The 18,084-nt window shown below is 57.9% G+C and overlaps 1 protein-coding gene across 1 annotated transcript in view; it reads left to right on the top strand.

Annotated features, from left to right (window-relative positions):
- LOC142290771 (sodium-dependent proline transporter-like) overlaps positions 1–18,084 on the top strand; it is a 64,333-nt gene that overhangs the window by 24,867 nt on the left and 21,382 nt on the right. The window contains exons 12-13 of the mRNA XM_075334766.1: positions 225–324; positions 6,936–7,054. Of these exons, the coding sequence (XP_075190881.1) occupies positions 225–324; positions 6,936–7,054 (219 nt within the window). The remainder of the gene's footprint in view (positions 1–224; positions 325–6,935; positions 7,055–18,084) is intronic.

The raw sequence follows: 18,084 nt of genomic DNA, 5'->3' as shown, positions 1-18,084 counted from the left end.
TGCCGTCTTCCAATATTGTCCCATTCAAAGCCTAAGACCCTCAATACTGAGACCCCCCCAATAATGAGTGGTATATGATCGGGCTGCAGAGAGTTAATGAGGTGAGACCCCCCAACACTAACACCTGTGGAAGGTGACACCCGAAAACATAACCAGGGAGTGGGGGGCGGTGTCCTGCAGAGCATGGCCGGGGGGCGCCACACTGAGCTGTTCTCTCCCCGCAGGGCGGCATCTACTGGTTCACCCTCATAGACTCCTACAGCACCAGCTTCGGCCTCATCATCATCACCCTCTTCATGTGTCTTGGCATTGCCTTCTTCTACGGTAAGTGTCACACGGCCCACAGCAGCACAGAGGACATAAGAGCACAATTGTGTGAGGGTTATAATGCCGAAACACCACTGTAATCACACATGGGAAATACACGGCTGTCAGTCTCCTCCAGGCCTCTCTAAACTGTCCTCTGTCATCCTCCCTCCCCTTCTAATCTTCCAGACTGTCGCCTGTCCTCTCCCCCCATCCTCCAGACTGTCGCCTGTCCTCTCCCCCCATCCTCCAGACTGTCGCCTGTCCTCTCCCCCCATCCTCCAGACTGTCGCCTGTCCTCTCCCCCCATCCTCCAGACTGTCGCCTGTCCTCTCCCCCCATCCTCCAGACTGTCGCCTGTCCTCTCCCCCCATCCTCCAGACTGTCGCCTGTCCTCTCCCCCCCCATCCTCCAGACTGTCGCCTGTCCTCTCCCCCCATCCTCCAGACTGTCGCCTGTCCTCTCCCCCCATCCTCCAGACTGTCGCCTGTCCTCTCCCCCCCCATCCTCCAGACTGTCGCCTGTCCTCTCCCCCCATCCTCCAGACTGTCGCCTGTCCTCTCCCCCCATCCTCCAGACTGTCGCCTGTCCTCTCCCCCCCCATCCTCCAGACTGTCGCCCGTCTCCCCCCATCCTCCAGACTGTCGCCCGTCTCCCCCCATCCTCCAGACTGTCGCCCGTCTCCCCCCATCCTCCAGACTGTCGCCCGTCTCCCCCCATCCTCCAGACTGTCGCCCGTCTCCCCCCATCCTCCAGACTGTCGCCCGTCTCCCCCCATCCTCCAGACTGTCGCCCGTCTCCCCCCATCCTCCAGACTGTCGCCCGTCTCCCCCCATCCTCCAGACTGTCGCCCGTCTCCCCCCATCCTCCAGACTGTCGCCTGTCCTCTCCCCCCATCCTCCAGACTGTCGCCCGTCCTCCTCCCTCCCCTTCTAATCCTCCAGACTGTCGCCCGTCCTCTCCCCCATCCTCCAGACTGTCGCCTGTCCTCCCCCGTCCTCCACACTGTCGCCTGTCCTCTCCCCCCCATCCTCCAGACTGTCGCCTGTCCTCTCCCCCCCCATCCTCCAGACTGTCGCCCGTCTCCCCCCATCCTCCAGACTGTCGCCCGTCTCCCCCCATCCTCCAGACTGTCGCCCGTCTCCCCCCATCCTCCAGACTGTCGCCCGTCTCCCCCCATCTTCCAGACTGTCGCCCGTCCTCCTCCCTCCCCTTCTAATCCTCCAGACTGTCGCCTGTCCTCTCCCCCATCCTCCAGACTGTCGCCCGTCTCCCCCCATCCTCCAGACTGTCGCCCGTCTCCCCCCATCCTCCAGACTGTCGCCCGTCTCCCCCCATCCTCCAGACTGTCGCCCGTCTCCCCCCATCCTCCAGACTGTCGCCCGTCTCCCCCCATCCTCCAGACTGTCGCCCGTCTCCCCCCATCCTCCAGACTGTCGCCCGTCTCCCCCCATCCTCCAGACTGTCGCCCGTCTCCCCCCATCCTCCAGACTGTCGCTCGTCTCCCCCCATCCTCCAGACTGTCGCCCGTCTCCCCCCATCCTCCAGACTGTCGCCCGTCTCCCCCCATCCTCCAGACTGTCGCCCGTCTCCCCCCATCCTCCAGACTGTCGCCCGTCTCCCCCCATCCTCCAGACTGTCGCCCGTCTCCCCCCATCCTCCAGACTGTCGCCCGTCTCCCCCCATCCTCCAGACTGTCGCCTGTCCTCTCCCCCCATCCTCCAGACTGTCGCCCGTCCTCCTCCCTCCCCTTCTAATCCTCCAGACTGTCGCCCGTCCTCTCCCCCATCCTCCAGACTGTCGCCCGTCCTCCCCCGTCCTCCACACTGTCGCCTGTCCTCTCCCCCCATCCTCCACACTGTCGCCTGTCCTCTCCCCCCATCCTCCACACTGTCGCCTGTCCTCTCCCCCCATCCTCCAGACTGTCGCCCGTCCTCCTCCCTCCCCTTCTAATCCTCCAGACTTTCGCCTGTCCTCTCCCCCATCCTCCAGACTGTCGCCTGTCCTCCCCCGTCCTCCACACTGTCGCCTGTCCTCTCCCCCGTCCTCCATACTGTCGCCTCTCCTCTCCCCCCGTCCTCCATACTGTCGCCTGTCCTCTCCCCCGTTCTCCACACTGTCGCATGTCCTCCTCCCTCCCCTTCTAATCCTCCAGACTGTCGCCTGTCCTCTCCCCCATCCTCCAGACTGTCGCCTGTCCTCCCCCGTCCTCCACACTGTCGCCTGTCCTCTCCCCCGTCCTCCATACTGTCGCCTCTCCTCTCCCCCCGTCCTCCATACTGTCGCCTGTCCTCTCCCCCGTTCTCCACACTGTCGCATGTCCTCCTCCCTCCCCTTCTAATCCTCCAGACTGTCGCCTGTCCTCTCCCCCATCCTCCAGACTGTCGCCTGTCCTCCCCCGTCCTCCACACTGTCGCCTGTCCTCTCCCCCGTCCTCCACACTGTCGCCTGTCCTCTCCCCCGTCCTCCACACTGTCGCCTGTCCTCTCCCCCGTCCTCCACACTGTCGCCTGTCCTCTCCCCCGTCCTCCACACTGTCGCCTGTCCTCTCCCCCGTCCTCCAGACTGTCGCCTGTCCTCCCCCGTGCTCCAGACTGTCGCCTGTCCTCCCCCGTGCTCCAGACTGTCGCCTGTCCTCCCCCGTGCTCCAGACTGTCGCCTGTCCTCCCCCGTGCTCCAGACTGTCGCCTGTCCTCCCCCGTGCTCCAGACTGTCGCCTGTCCTCCCCCGTGCTCCAGACTGTCGCCTGTCCTCCCCCGTGCTCCAGACTGTCGCCTGTCCTCCCCCGTGCTCCAGACTGTCGACGGTCCTCCCCCGTCCTCCAGACTGTCGACGGTCCTCCCCCGTCCTCCAGACTGTCGACGGTCCTCCCCCGTCCTCCAGACTGTCGACGGTCCTCCCCCGTCCTCCAGACTGTCGACGGTCCTCCCCCGTCCTCCAGACTGTCGACGGTCCTCCCCCGTCCTCCAGACTGTCGACGGTCCTCCCCCGTCCTCCAGACTGTCGACGGTCCTCCCCCGTCCTCCAGACTGTCCTCTGACCTCTTTTCCATATTCCAGCCTGTCCTCTGGACCCCTCTTTTCTCTGCTATAATACAAAAGATCGTACATATTGAAATTGGACATGCCTGATCCTGATTCCCCTGACACTAGGATCCGGGTTGACCTTTAGTTTCTCCATCATTTCCTTTAGGCCTGAAACACACATCCGTGATACACGTGTGTGTTTGGTCCGTTTCCGTATATACCGGAGACACGGCCAAACGTGCACATATGTTATTTAATGTTTGAGGACACATGTGCGTTTTTCATTAAGGTCCGTGGGTCCGTGTGCGTGCTATGTTTGTGTCTCCGTTTTGCACGGCAGCATGTCAGTTTTCTGCACGCAACACGCAGCACGGACCCAATGAAAGTCAATGGGTCTGTGCGCACGTCCGAGTGACACGGACGCATCTCTGTTTGCTCCCTGTACGTTTTGTGCTTTTTTCATATGATGTCGGTCTTTTTTTCTTTTTCTGTTTCGTTCTCTCCCTCAGTCCGTCGGTCGGTCTCTATGTCTGTCGGTCGGTCTCTGTCTTATCTGTCCCTCTAGCTGTCTGTCGGTCAGTTCCCCCCCCTCTCTCATACTTACCGTTCCCCGATCTCCGGCGCGGCGCTGCACGGCGTTCACACTGCTCCGGCGGCTTTTACTATTTTGAAAAAGCCGGCCGCTCATTAATCAATCTCGTATTCCCTGCTTTACCCGCCCACAGACGCCTGTGATTGGTTGCAGTCAGACACGCCCCCACGCTGAGTGACAGTTGTGTCACTGCACCCAATCACAGCAGCCGGTGGGAGTGTCTATACTGTGCAGTAAAATAAATAAATAAATAATTAAAAAAACGGCGTGCGGTCCCCCCCAATTTAATACTAGCCAGATAAAGCCATACGGCTGAAGGCTGGTATTCTCAGGATGGGGAGCTCCACGTTATGGGGAGCCCCCCAGCCTAACAATATCAGTCAGCAGCCGCCCAGAATTGCCGCATACATTAGATGCGACAGTTCTGGGACTGTACCCGGCTCTTCCCGATTTGCCCTGGTGCGTTGGCAAATCGGGGTAATAAGGAGTTAATGGCAGCCCATAGCTGCCAATAAGTCCTAGATTAAACATGTCAGGCGTCTCTGAGACACCCTCCATGATTAATCTGTAAATTACAGTAAATAAACACACACACCCGAAAAAATCATTTATTAGAAATAAAAAACACAAACATATACCCTGGTTCACCACTTTAATCAGCCCCAAAAAGCCCTCCATGTCCGGCGTAATCCAGGATGGTCCAGTGTCGCATCCAGCTCTGCTGCATGAAGGTGACCGGAGCAGCAGAAGACACCGCCGCTCCTGTCACCTCCACACAGCAATTGAAGAGAGCCGTGTGATCAGCTGAGCTGTCACTGAGGTTACCCGCTGTCACTGGATCCAGCGGTGGATGCAGCGGTGGCCGCGGGTAACCTCAGTGACAGCACAGCTGATCGCGCTACTCACCTCAGTTGCTGCGTGGAGCTGACCGGAGTGGCGGTGAGTAGCGCGATCAGCTGAGCTGTCACTGAGGTTACCCGCGGCCACCGCTGCATCCACCGCTGGATCCAGGTAACCTCAGTGACAGCTCAGCTGATCACGCGGCTCTCTTCATTTGCTGCTTGGAGCTGACAGGAGCGGCGGTGTCTGCTGCAGCTCCGGTCACCTCCATGCAGCAGAGCTGGAAGCGACGCTGGACCATCCTGGATTCCGCCGGACATGGAGGGCTTTTTTGGGCTTATTAAAGTGGTGAACCAGGGTATATGTTAGTGTTTTTTTATTTCTAATAAATGATTTTTTCGGGTGTGTGTGTTTATTTACTGTCACTTACAGATTTATCATGGAAGGAATCTCGGGGAGACGCCTGACATGATTAATCTAGGATTTAGTGGCGGCTATGGGCTGCCAATAACCCCTTATTACCCCGATTTGCCAACGCACCAGGGCAAATCGGGAAGAGCCGGGTACAGTCCCAGAACTGTCGCATATAATGTATGCGGCAATTCTGGGCGGCTGCTGGCTGATATTGTTAGGCTGGGGGGCTCCTCAACGTGGAGCTCCCCATCCTGAGAATACCAGCCTTCAGCCGTATGGCTTTATCTGGCTGGTATTAAAATTGGGGGGACCGCACGCCGTTTTTTTTTAATTATTTATTTATTTATTTTACTGCACAGTATAGACACGCCCACAGGCGGCTGTGATTGGGTGCAGTGAAACACCTGTCACTCAGCGTGGGGGCGTGTCTCACTGCAACCAATCATAGGCACCGGTGGGCGTGGAAAGCAGGGAATACGAGATTGTTTAATGAGCGGCCGGCTTTTTCAAAATAGAAAAAGCCGCCGCAGCAGTGTGAATGCCGTGCATCGCCGGGGATCGGGGATCGGTGAGTATGAGAGAGGGTGGGACACTTCAGTCACTCAGGGGATTAGCGGTCACCGGTGAATCCTTCACAGGTGACCGCTAATCAGGACGCGACACAGACAGAGCCGCAGCATGACAATGAAGTCGGGTGAAGTTCACCCAAGTTCATTCTTATCGCGCAACTCTGTCTGTGTCTGCCTACATGTATCAACGACATTGTGCATCACACACACGGACATTCCACACGGACAACACACACACACGTCAGTTAAGTTTCACGTGCACACACGGACATTTCACACGCACATACGGCTAGCATACGGGATACATATGCAGGCCACACATACCATAAAAACGGACCTAAAAAACGGAAAACGGACCCGAAAAACGGCCTGTTTTACACGGACGTGGTTTTCACGGATGTGTGTTTTAGGCCTTAATGATCTCACTGAGGGAAATGATCCAAAATCTGAAACCGCTCTGTGCAGCCCCCCGCTCTGTGCAGCCCCCGCACTCTGCAGTGTTGCCCTCTATGGCAGCACCAAGTGTTTTAGGAGATGAGTGCCGTGCTCGCTCTGTCCTGTTCTCGCTCTGTGCCGCACTCGCTCTGTGCCGCACTCGCTCTGTGCCGTTCTCGCTCTGTGCCGTTCTCGCTCTGTGCCGTTCTCGCTCTGTCCCGTTCTCGCTCTGTGCCGTTCTCGCTCTGTCCCGTGCTCGCTCTGTCCCGTGCTCGATCTGTCCCGTGCTCGCTCTGTCCCGTGCTCGCTCTGTCCCGTGCTCGCTCTGTCCCGTGCTCGCTCTGTCCCGTGCTCGCTCTGTCCTGTTCTCGCTCTGTCCTGTTCTCGCTCTGTGCCGTGCTCGCTCTGTCCAGTTCTCGCTCTGTCCCGTTCTCGCTCTGTCCCGTGCTCGCTCTGTCCCGTGCTCGCTCTGTCCCGTGCTCGCTCTGTCCCGTGCTCGCTCTGTCCCGTGCTCGCTCTGTGACGTGCTCGCTCTATCCCGTTCTCACTCTGTCCCGTGCTCGCTCTGTGACGTGCTCGCTCTGTGACGTGCTCGCTCTGTCCCATGCTCGCTCTGTCCCGTTTTCGCTCTGTCACGTTTTTGCTCTGTCCCGCGCTCGCTCTGGGCCGCGCTCGCTCTGGGCCGCGCTCGCTCTGGGCCGCGCTCGCTCTGGGCAGCACATTTCCTAACATGTTTGTCTCTTTTTTTTCCAGGCGTGAATCAGTTCTGCCAGGATATTATAGACATGATCTGCCGGTGTCCGCCGTGGTGCACAAAGCTGCTCCTGTACTTCAAGGCGTGCTGGGTGTTCTGCACGCCCGTCCTACTGCTGGTGAGTGACCACTAAACGAGGCTCTGCATCGCATAGACGGGGACCTCTGTGGCTTCTCCTGTATACACTGACCTCTGTACGTGGCTCTGCTCCTGTATACACTGACCAATGTACGTGGCTCTGATCCTGTATACACTGACCTCTGTAGAGTGGCTCTGCTCCTGTATACACTGACCTCTGTGCGTGGCTCTGCTCCTGTATACACGGGCCTCTGTACGTGGCTCTGCTCTTGTATACACGGACCTCTGTACGTGGCTCTGCTCCTGTATACACGGACCTCTGTACGTGGCTCTGCTCCTGTATACACGGACCTCTGTACGTGGCTCTGCTCCTGTATACACGGACCTCTGTACGTGGCTCTGCTCCTGTATACACTGACCTCTGTATATGGCTCTGCTCCTGTATACACGGACCTCTGTACGTGGCTCTGATCCTGTATACACTGACCTCTGTACGTGGCTCTGATCCTGTATACACTGACCTCTGTACGTGGCTCTGATCCTGTATACACTGACCTCTGTACGTGGCTCTGATCCTGTATACACTGACCTCTGTACGTGGCTCTGATCCTGTATACACTGACCTCTGTACGTGGCTCTGCTCCTGTATACACTGACCTCTGTACGTGTCTCTGCTCCTGTATACACGGACCTCTGTATGTGGGTCTGCTCCTGTATACACTGACCTCTGTACGTGTCTCTGCTCCTGTATACACGGACCTCTGTACGTGGCTCTGCTCCTGTATACACTGACCTCTGTACGTGGCTCTGCTCCTGTATACACTGACCTCTGTACGTGTCTCTGCTCCTGCATACACGGACCTCTGTACGTGTCTCTGCTCCTGTATACACGGACCTCTGTACGTGGCTCTGCTCCTGTATACACTGACCTCTGTACGTGGCTCTGCTCCTGTATACACTGACCTCTGTACGTGGCTCTGCTCCTGTATACACGGACCTCTGTACGTGTCTCTGCTCCTGTATACACGGACCTCTGTATGTGGGTCTGCTCCTGTATACACTGACCTCTGTACGTGTCTCTGCTCCTGTATACACGGACCTCTGTACGTGGCTCTGCTCCTGTATACACTGACCTCTGTACGTGGCTCTGCTCCTGTATACACTGACCTCTGTACGTGTCTCTGCTCCTGCATACACGGACCTCTGTACGTGGCTCTGCTCCTGTATACACTGACCTCTGTATGTGGCTCTGCTCCTGTATACCCGGACCTCTGTACGTGGCTCTGCTCCTGCATACACGGACCTCTGTACGTGGCTCTGCTCCTGCATACACTGACCTCTGTACGTGGCTCTGCTCCTGTATACACGGACCTCTGTACATGGCTCTGCTCCTGCATACACTGACCTCTGTACGTGGCTCTGCTCCTGCATACCCGGACCTCTGTACATGGCTCTGCGTCCTGTGTACTATTAGTGTATTCTTGTGCTGCCCTCTGGTGGTGAGAGCTGATACAGCAGGTGGAATGGCTGCCCTCTGGTGGTGAGAGCTGATACAGGAGGTGGAATGGCTGCCCTCTGCTGGTGAGAGCTGATACAGGAGGTGGAATGGCCGCCCTCTGGTGGTGAGAGCTGATACAGCAGGTGGAATGGCTGCCCTCTGCTGGTGAGAGCTGATACAGCAGGTGGAATGGCTGCCCTCTGGTGGTGAGATCTGATACAGCAGGTGGAATGGCCGCCCTCTGCTGGTGAGAGCTGATACAGCAGGTGGAATGGCTGCCCTCTGGTGGTGAGAGCTGATACAGCAGGTGGAATGGCTGCCCTCTGCTGGTGAGAGCTGATACAGCAGGTGGAATGGCTGCCCTCTGGTGGTGAGAGCTGATACAGCAGGTGGAATGGCTGCCCTCTGGTGGTGAGAGCTGATACAGCAGGTGGAATGGCTGCCCTCTGGTGGTGAGAGCTGATACAGCAGGTGGAATGGCTGCCCTCTGGTGGTGAGATCTGATACAGCAGGTGGAATGGCCGCCCTCTGCTGGTGAGAGCTGATACAGCAGGTGGAATGGCTGCCCTCTGGTGGTGAGAGCTGATACAGCAGGTGGAATGGCTGCCCTCTGCTGGTGAGAGCTGATACAGCAGGTGGAATGGCTGCCCTCTGGTGGTGAGAGCTGATACAGCAGGTGGAATGGCTGCCCTCTGGTGGTGAGAGCTGATACAGCAGGTGGAATGGCTGCCCTCTGGTGGTGAGAGCTGATACAGCAGGTGGAATGGCTGCCCTCTGGTGGTGAGAGCTAATACAGCAGGTGGAATGGCTGCCCTCTGGTGGTGAGAGCTGATACAGCAGGTGGAATGGCTGCCCTCTGGTGGTGAGAGCTGATACAGCAGGTGGAATGGCTGCCCTCTGCTGGTGATAGCTGATACAGCAGGTGGAATGGCTGCCCTCTGGTGGTGAGAGCTGATACAGGAGGTGGAATGGCCGCCCTCTGCTGGTGAGAGCTGATACAGCAGGTGGAATGGCTGCCCTCTGGTGGTGAGAGCTGATACAGCAGGTGGAATGGCCGCCCTCTGGTGGTGAGAGCTGATACAGCAGGTGGAATGGCTGCCCTCTGGTGGTAAGAGCTGATACAGCAGGTGGAATGGCTGCCCTCTGCTGGTGAGATCTGATACAGCAGGTGGAATGGCCGCCCTCTGGTGGTGAGATCTGATACAGCAGGTGGAATGGCTGCCCTCTGCTGGTGAGAGCTGATACAGTAGGTGGAATGGCTGCCCTCTGGTGGTGAGATCTGGTACAGCAGGTGGAATGGCCGCCCTCTGGTGGTGAGAGCTGATACAGCAGGTGGAATGGCTGCCCTCTGGTGGTGAGAGCTGATACAGCAGGTGGAATGGCCTCCCTCTGGTGGTGAGATCTGATACAGCAGGTGGAATGGCCGCCCTCTGGTGGGGAGATCTGATACAGCAGGAGGAATGGCTGCCCTCTGCTGGTGAGAGCTGATACAGCAGGAGGAATGGCTGCCCTCTGGTGGTGAGAGCTGATACAGGAGGTGGAATGGCTGCCCTCTGGTGGTGAGAGCTGATACAGCAGGTGGAATGGCTGCCCTCTGGTGGTGAGAGCTGATACAGGAGGTGGAATGGCCGCCCTCTGGTGGTGAGAGCTGATACAGGAGGTGGAATGGCCGCCCTCTGGTGGTGAGATCTGGTACAGCAGGTGGAATGGCCGCCCTCTGGTGGTGAGAGCTGATACAGCAGGTGGAATGGCTGCCCTCTGGTGGTGAGAGCTGATACAGGAGGTGGAATGGCTGCCCTCTGGTGGTGAGAGCTGATACAGGAGGTGGAATGGCTGCCCTCTGCTGGTGAGATCTGATACAGCAGGTGGAATGGCCGCCCTCTGGTGGTGAGATCTGATACAGCAGGTGGAATGGCTGCCCTCTGCTGGTGAGAGCTGATACAGCAGGTGGAATGGCTGCCCTCTGGTGGTGAGAGCTGATACAGCAGGTGGAATGGCTGCCCTCTGGTGGTGAGAGCTAATACAGCAGGTGGAATGGCTGCCCTCTGGTGGTGAGAGCTGATACAGCAGGTGGAATGGCTGCCCTCTGGTGGTGAGAGCTGATACAGCAGGTGGAATGGCTGCCCTCTGCTGGTGATAGCTGATATAGCAGGTGGAATGGCCGCCCTCTGCTGGTGATAGCTGATATAGCAGGAGGAATGGCTGCCCTCTGCTGGTGAGATCTGATACAGCAGGAGGAATGGCTGCCCTCTGGTGGTGAGATCTGATACAGCAGGTGGAATGGCCGCCCTCTGGTGGTGAGATCTGATACAGCAGGAGGAATAGCTGCCCTCTGCTGGTGAGAGCTGATACAGCAGGAAGAATGGCTGCCCTCTGCTGGTGAGAGCTGATACAGGAGGTGGAATGGCTGCCCTCTGCCGATGAGATCTGATACAGCAGGTGGAATGGCTGCCCTCTGCTGGTGAGAGCTGATACAGCAGGAAGAATGGCTGCCCTCTGCTGGTGAGAGCTGATACAGGAGGTGGAATGGCTGCCCTCTGCTGGTGAGAGCTGATACAGCAGGAAGAATGGCTGCCCTCTGCTGGTGAGAGCTGATACAGGAGGTGGAATGGCTGCCCTCTGCTGGTGAGAGCTGATACAGCAGGTGGAATGGCTGCCCTCTGGTCGTGAGAGCTGATACAGCAGGTGGAATGGCTGCCCTCTGCTGGTGAGAGCTGATACAGGAGGTGGAATGGCTGCCCTCTTGTGGTGAGATCTGATACAGGAGGTAGAATGGCTGCCCTCTGGTGGTGAGATCTGGTACAGCAGGTGGAATGGCTGCCCTCTGGTGGTGAGAGCTGATACAGTAGGTGGAATGGCTGCCCTCTGGTGGTGAGAGCTGATACAGCAGGTGGAATGGCCGCCCTCTGGTGGTGAGAGCTGATACAGGAGGTGGAATGGCTGCCCTCTGGTGGTGAGATCTGGTACAGCAGGTGGAATGGCTGCCCTCTGGTGGTGAGAGCTGATACAGCAGGTGGAATGGCTGCCCTCTGGTGGTGAGAGCTGATACAGCAGGTGGAATGGCTGCCCTCTGCTGGTGAGAGCTGATACAGCAGGTGGAATGGCTGCCCTCTGCTGGTGAGAGCTGATACAGGAGGTGGAATGGCTGCCCTCTGCTGGTGAGGTCTGGTACAGCAGGTGGAATGGCCGCCCTCTGGTGGTGAGATCTGATACAGCAGGTGGAATGGCTGCCCTCTGCTGGTGAGAGCTGATACAGCAGGTGGAATGGCTGCCCTCTGGTGGTGAGAGCTGATACAGCAGGTGGAATGGCTGCCCTCTGCTGGTGAGAGCTGATACAGCAGGTGGAATGGCTGCCCTCTGCTGGTGAGATCTGATACAGCAGGTGGAATGGCTGCCCTCTGCTGGTGAGAGCTGATACAGCAGGTGGAATGGCTGCTCTCTGGTGGTGAGAGCTGATACAGCAGGTGGAATGGCTGCCCTCTGCTGGTGAGATCTGATACAGCAGGTGAAATGGCTGCCCTCTGCTGGTGAGATCTGATACAGCAGGTGGAATGGCCGCCCTCTGGTGGTGAGAGCTGATACAGCAGGTGGAATGGCTGCCCTCTGCTGGTGAGAGCTGATACAGCAGGTGGAATGGCTGCCTTCTGCTGGTGAGAGCTGATACAGCAGGTGGAATGGCTGCCCTCTGCTGTTGAGAGCTGATACAGCAGGTGGAATGGCTGCCCTCTGCTGGTGAGATCTGATACAGCAGGTGGAATGGCTGCCCTCTGGTGGTGAGAGCTGATACAGCAGGTGGAATGGCTGCCCTCTGGTGGTGAGAGCTGACACAGCAGGTGGAATGGCTGTCCTCTGATGGTGAGAGCTGATACAGCAGGTGGAATGGCTGCCCTCTGCTGGTGAGATCTGATACAGCAGGTGGAATGGCTGCCCTCTGGTGGTGAGAGCTGATACAGCAGGAAGAATGGTTGCCCTCTGCTGGTGAGAGCTGATACAGGAGGTGGAATGGCTGCCCTCTGCTGGTGAGAGCTGATACAGGAGGTGGAATGGCTGCCCTCTGGTGGTGAGAGCTGATACAGCAGGTGGAATGGCTGCCCTCTGGTGGTGAGATCTGATACAGGAGGTAGAATGGCTGCCCTCTGGTGGTGAGATCTGGTACAGCAGGTGGAATGGCTGCCCTCTGGTGGTGAGATCTGGTACAGCAGGTGGAATGGCTGCCCTCTGGTGGTGAGAGCTGATACAGCAGGTGGAATGGCTGCCCTCTGGTGGTGAGAGCTGATACAGCAGGTGGAATGGCCGCCCTCTAGTGGTGAGAGCTGATACAGGAGGTGGAATGGCTGCCCTCTGCTGGTGAGAGCTGGTACAGCAGGTGGAATGGCTGCCCTCTGGTGGTGAGAGCTGATACAGCAGGTGGAATGGCCGCCCTCTGCTGGTGAGAGCTGATACAGGAGGTGGAATGGCTGCCCTCTGCTGGTGAGGTCTGGTACAGCAAGTGGAATGGCCGCCCTCTGGTGGTGAGATCTGATACAGCAGGTGGAATGGCTGCCCTCTGGTGGTGAGAGCTGATACAGCAGGTGGAATGGCTGCCCTCTGCTGGTGAGAGCTGATACAGCAGGTGGAATGGCTGCCCTCTGGTGGTGAGAGCTGATACAGCAGGTGGAATGGCTGCCCTCTGCTGGTGATAGCTGATACAGCAGGTGGAATGGCTGCCCTCTGCTGGTGAGAGCTGATACAGCAGGTGGAATGGCTGCCCTCTGGTGGTGAGAGCTGATACAGCAGGTGGAATGGCTGCCCTCTGGTGGTGAGAGCTGATACAGCAGGTGGAATGGCTGCCCTCTGCTGGTGAGATCTGATACAGCAGGTGGAATTGCTGCCCTCTGCTGGTGAGAGCTGATACAGCAGGTGGAATGGCTGCCCTCTGCTGGTGAGAGCTGATACAGCAGGTGGAATGGCTGCCCTCTGCTGGTGAGAGCTGATACAGCAGGTGGAATGGCTGCCCTCTGCTGGTGAGAGCTGATACAGCAGGTGGAATGGCTGCCCTCTGCTGGTGAGATCTGATTCAGCAGGTGGAATGGCTGCCCTCTGGTGGTGAGAGCTGATACAGCAGGTGGAATGGCTGCCCTCTGGTGGTGAGAGCTGACACAGCAGGTGGAATGGCTGTCCTCTGATGGTGAGAGCTGATACAGCAGGTGGAATGGCTGCCCTCTGCTGGTGAGATCTGATACAGCAGGTGGAATGGCTGCCCTCTGGTGGTGAGAGCTGATACAGCAGGTGTAATGGCTGCCCTCTGGTGGTGAGAGCTGATACAGCAGGTGGAATGGCTGCCCTCTGCTGGTGAGAGCTGATACAGCAGGTGGAATGGCTGCCCTCTGGTGGTGAGAGCTGATATAGCAGGTGGAATGGCTGCCCTCTGGTGGTGAGAGCTGATACAGCAGGTGGAATGGCTGCCCTCTGGTGGTGAGATCTGATACAGCAGGTGGAATGGCTGCCCTCTGCTGGTGAGATCTGATACAGCAGGAGGAATGGCCGCCCTCTGGTGGTGAGATCTGGTACAACAGGTGGAATGGCCGCCCTCTGCTGGTGAGAGCTGATACAGCAGGTGGAATGGCCGCCCTCTGGTGGTGAGATCTGATACAGCAGGAGGAATGGCTGCCCTCTGCTGGTGAGAGCTGATACAGGAGGTGGAATGGCTGCCCTCTGGTGGTGAGAGCTGATACAGCAGGTGGAATGGCTGCCCTCTGGTGGTGAGATCTGATACAAGAGGTGGAATGGCTGCCCTCTGGTGGTGAGAGCTGATACAGCAGGTGGAATGGCTGCCCTCTGCTGGTGAGAGCTGATACAGCAGGTGGAATGGCTGCCCTCTGGTGGTGAGAGCTGATACAGCAGGTGGAATGGCCGCCCTCTGGTGGTGAGAGCTGATACAGGAGGTGGAATGGCTGCCCTCTGGTGGTGAGAGCTGATACAGGAGGTGGAATGGCTGCCCTCTGGTGGTGAGATCTGATACAGCAGTTGGAATGGCTGCCCTCTGGTGGTGAGAGCTGATACAGCAGGTGGAATGGCTGCCCTCTGCTGGTGAGAGCTGATACAGCAGGTGGAATGGCCGCCCTCTGGTGGTGAGAGCTGATACAGCAGGTGGAATGGCTGCCCTGTGGTGGTGAGATCTGATACAGCAGGTGGAATGGCTGCCCTCTGGTGGTGAGATCTGATACAGCAGGTGGAATAACCGCCCTCTGGTGGTGAGATCTGATACAGCAGGAGGAATGGCTGCCCTCTGGTGGTGAGAGCTGATACAGCAGGTGGAATGGCTGCCCTCTGGTGGTGAGAGCTGATACAGCAGGAGGAATGGCTGCCCTCTGCTGGTGAGAGCTGATACAGGAGGTGGAATGGCTGCCCTCTGGTGATGAGAGCTGATACAGCAGGTGGAATGGCTGCCCTCTGGTGGTGAGAGCTGATACAGTAGGTGGAATGGCCGCCCTCTGGTGGTAAGATCTGATACAGGAGGTGGAATGGCTGCCCTCTGGTGGTGAGAGCTGATACAGGAGGTGGAATGGCTGCCCTCTGGTGGTGAGATCTGATACAGGAGGTGGAATGGCTGCCCTCTGCTGGTGAGAGCTGCTACAGCAGGTGGAATGACCGCCCTCTGGTGGTGAGAGCTGATACAGGAGGTGGAATGGCTGCCCTCTGGTGGTGAGATCTGGTACAGCAGGTGGAATGGCTGCCCTCTGTTGGTGAGATCTGGTACAGCAGGTGGAATGGCTGCCCTCTGCTGGTGAGAGCTGATACAGGAGGTGGAATGGCTGCCCTCTGGTGGTGAGATCTGGTACAGTAGGTGGAATGGCTGCCCTCTGGTGGTGAGAGCTGATACAGCAGGTGGAATGGCTGCCCTCTGGTGGTGAGAGCTGATACAGCAGGTGGAATGGCTGCCCTCTGGTGGTGAGATCTGATACAGCAGGTGGAATGGCCGCCCTCTGGTGGTGAGATCTGATATAGCAGGAGGAATGGCTGCCCTCTGCTGGTGATAGCTGATACAGCAGGTGGAATGGCCGCCCTCTGGTGGTGAGATCTGATATAGCAGGTGGAATGGCTGCCCTCTGCTGGTGATAACTGATACAGCAGGTGCAATGGCTGCCCTCTGCTGGTGATAGCTGATACAGCAGGTGGAATGGCTGCCCTCTGCTGGTGAGATCTGATACAGCAGGAGGAATGGCTGCCCTCTGCTGGTGAGAGCTGATACAGCAGGAGGAATGGCTGCCCTCTGCTGGTGAGATCTGATACAGCAGGTGGAATGGCTGCCCTCTGGTGGTGAGATCTGATACAGCAGGTGGAGTGGCTGCCCTCTGCTGGTGAGAGCTGATACAGCAGGTGGAATGGCTGCCCTCTGGTGGTGAGAGCTGATACAGCAGGTGGAATGGCTGCCCTCTGCTGGTGAGAGCTGATACAGGAGGTGGAATGGCTGCCCTCTAGTGGTGATAGCTGATACAGCAGGTGGAATGGCTGCCCTCTGGTGGTGAGATCTGATACAGGAGGTGGAATGGCTGCCCTCTGCTGGTGAGAGCTGCTACAGCAGGTGGAATGGCCGCCCTCTGGTGGTGAGAGCTGATACAGGAGGTGGAATGGCCGCCCTCTGGTGGTGAGAGCTAATACTGCAGGTGGAATGGCTGCCCTCTGGTGGTGAGAGCTGATACAGCAGGTGGAATGGCCGCCCTCTGGTGGTGAGAGCTGATACAGCAGGTGGAATGGCCGCCCTCTGGTGGTGAGAGCTGATACAGCAGGTGGAATGGCTGCCCTCTGGTGGTGAGAGCTGATACAGCAGGTGGAATGGCCTCCCTCTGGTGGTGAGATCTGATACAGCAGGTGGAATGGCCGCCCTCTGGTGGTGAGATCTGATACAGCAGGTGGAATGGCTGCCCTCTGCTGGTGAGAGCTGATACAGTAGGTGGAATGGCTGCCCTCTGGTGGTGAGATCTGGTACAGCAGGTGGAATGGCCGCCCTCTGGTGGTGAGAGCTGATACAGCAGGTGGAATGGCTGCCCTCTGGTGGTGAGAGCTGATACAGCAGGTGGAATGGCCTCCCTCTGGTGGTGAGATCTGATACAGCAGGTGGAATGGCCGCCCTCTGGTGGGGAGATCTGATACAGCAGGAGGAATGGCTGCCCTCTGCTGGTGAGAGCTGATACAGCAGGAGGAATGGCTGCCCTCTGGTGGTGAGAGCTGATACAGGAGGTGGAATGGCTGCCCTCTGGTGGTGAGAGCTGATACAGCAGGTGGAATGGCTGCCCTCTGGTGGTGAGAGCTGATACAGGAGGTGGAATGGCCGCCCTCTGGTGGTGAGAGCTGATACAGGAGGTGGAATGGCCGCCCTCTGGTGGTGAGATCTGGTACAGCAGGTGGAATGGCCGCCCTCTGGTGGTGAGAGCTGATACAGCAGGTGGAATGGCTGCCCTCTGGTGGTGAGAGCTGATACAGGAGGTGGAATGGCTGCCCTCTGGTGGTGAGAGCTGATACAGGAGGTGGAATGGCTGCCCTCTGCTAGTGAGATCTGATACAGCAGGTGGAATGGCCGCCCTCTGGTGGTGAGATCTGATACAGCAGGTGGAATGGCTGCCCTCTGCTGGTGAGAGCTGATACAGCAGGTGGAATGGCTGCCCTCTGGTGGTGAGAGCTGATACAGCAGGTGGAATGGCTGCCCTCTGGTGGTGAGAGCTAATACAGCAGGTGGAATGGCTGCCCTCTGGTGGTGAGAGCTGATACAGCAGGTGGAATGGCTGCCCTCTGGTGGTGATAGCTGATACAGCAGGTGGAATGGCTGCCCTCTGCTGGTGATAGCTGATATAGCAGGTGGAATGGCCGCCCTCTGCTGGTGATAGCTGATATAGCAGGAGGAATGGCTGCCCTCTGCTGGTGAGATCTGATACAGCAGGAGGAATGGCTGCCCTCTGGTGGTGAGATCTGATACAGCAGGTGGAATGGCCGCCCTCTGGTGGTGAGATCTGATACAGCAGGAGGAATAGCTGCCCTCTGCTGGTGAGAGCTGATACAGCAGGAAGAATGGCTGCCCTCTGCTGGTGAGAGCTGATACAGGAGGTGGAATGGCTGCCCTCTGGTCGTGAGAGCTGATACAGCAGGTGGAATGGCTGCCCTCTGCTGGTGAGAGCTGATACAGGAGGTGGAATGGCTGCCCTCTTGTGGTGAGATCTGATACAGGAGGTAGAATGGCTGCCCTCTGGTGGTGAGATCTGGTACAGCAGGTGGAATGGCTGCCCTCTGGTGGTGAGAGCTGATACAGTAGGTGGAATGGCTGCCCTCTGGTGGTGAGAGCTGATACAGCAGGTGGAATGGCCGCCCTCTGGTGGTGAGAGCTGATACAGGAGGTGGAATGGCTGCCCTCTGGTGGTGAGATCTGGTACAGCAGGTGGAATGGCTGCCCTCTGGTGGTGAGAGCTGATACAGCAGGTGGAATGGCTGCCCTCTGGTGGTGAGAGCTGATACAGCAGGTGGAATGGCTGCCCTCTGCTGGTGAGAGCTGATACAGCAGGTGGAATGGCTGCCCTCTGCTGGTGAGAGCTGATACAGGA

The sequence above is a fragment of the Anomaloglossus baeobatrachus genome, chromosome 2 (assembly GCF_048569485.1).
Source record: "Anomaloglossus baeobatrachus isolate aAnoBae1 chromosome 2, aAnoBae1.hap1, whole genome shotgun sequence".
Lineage (NCBI taxonomy): Eukaryota > Metazoa > Chordata > Amphibia > Anura > Aromobatidae > Anomaloglossus > Anomaloglossus baeobatrachus.
This window is presented reverse-complemented; position numbering and strand designations above follow the sequence as displayed.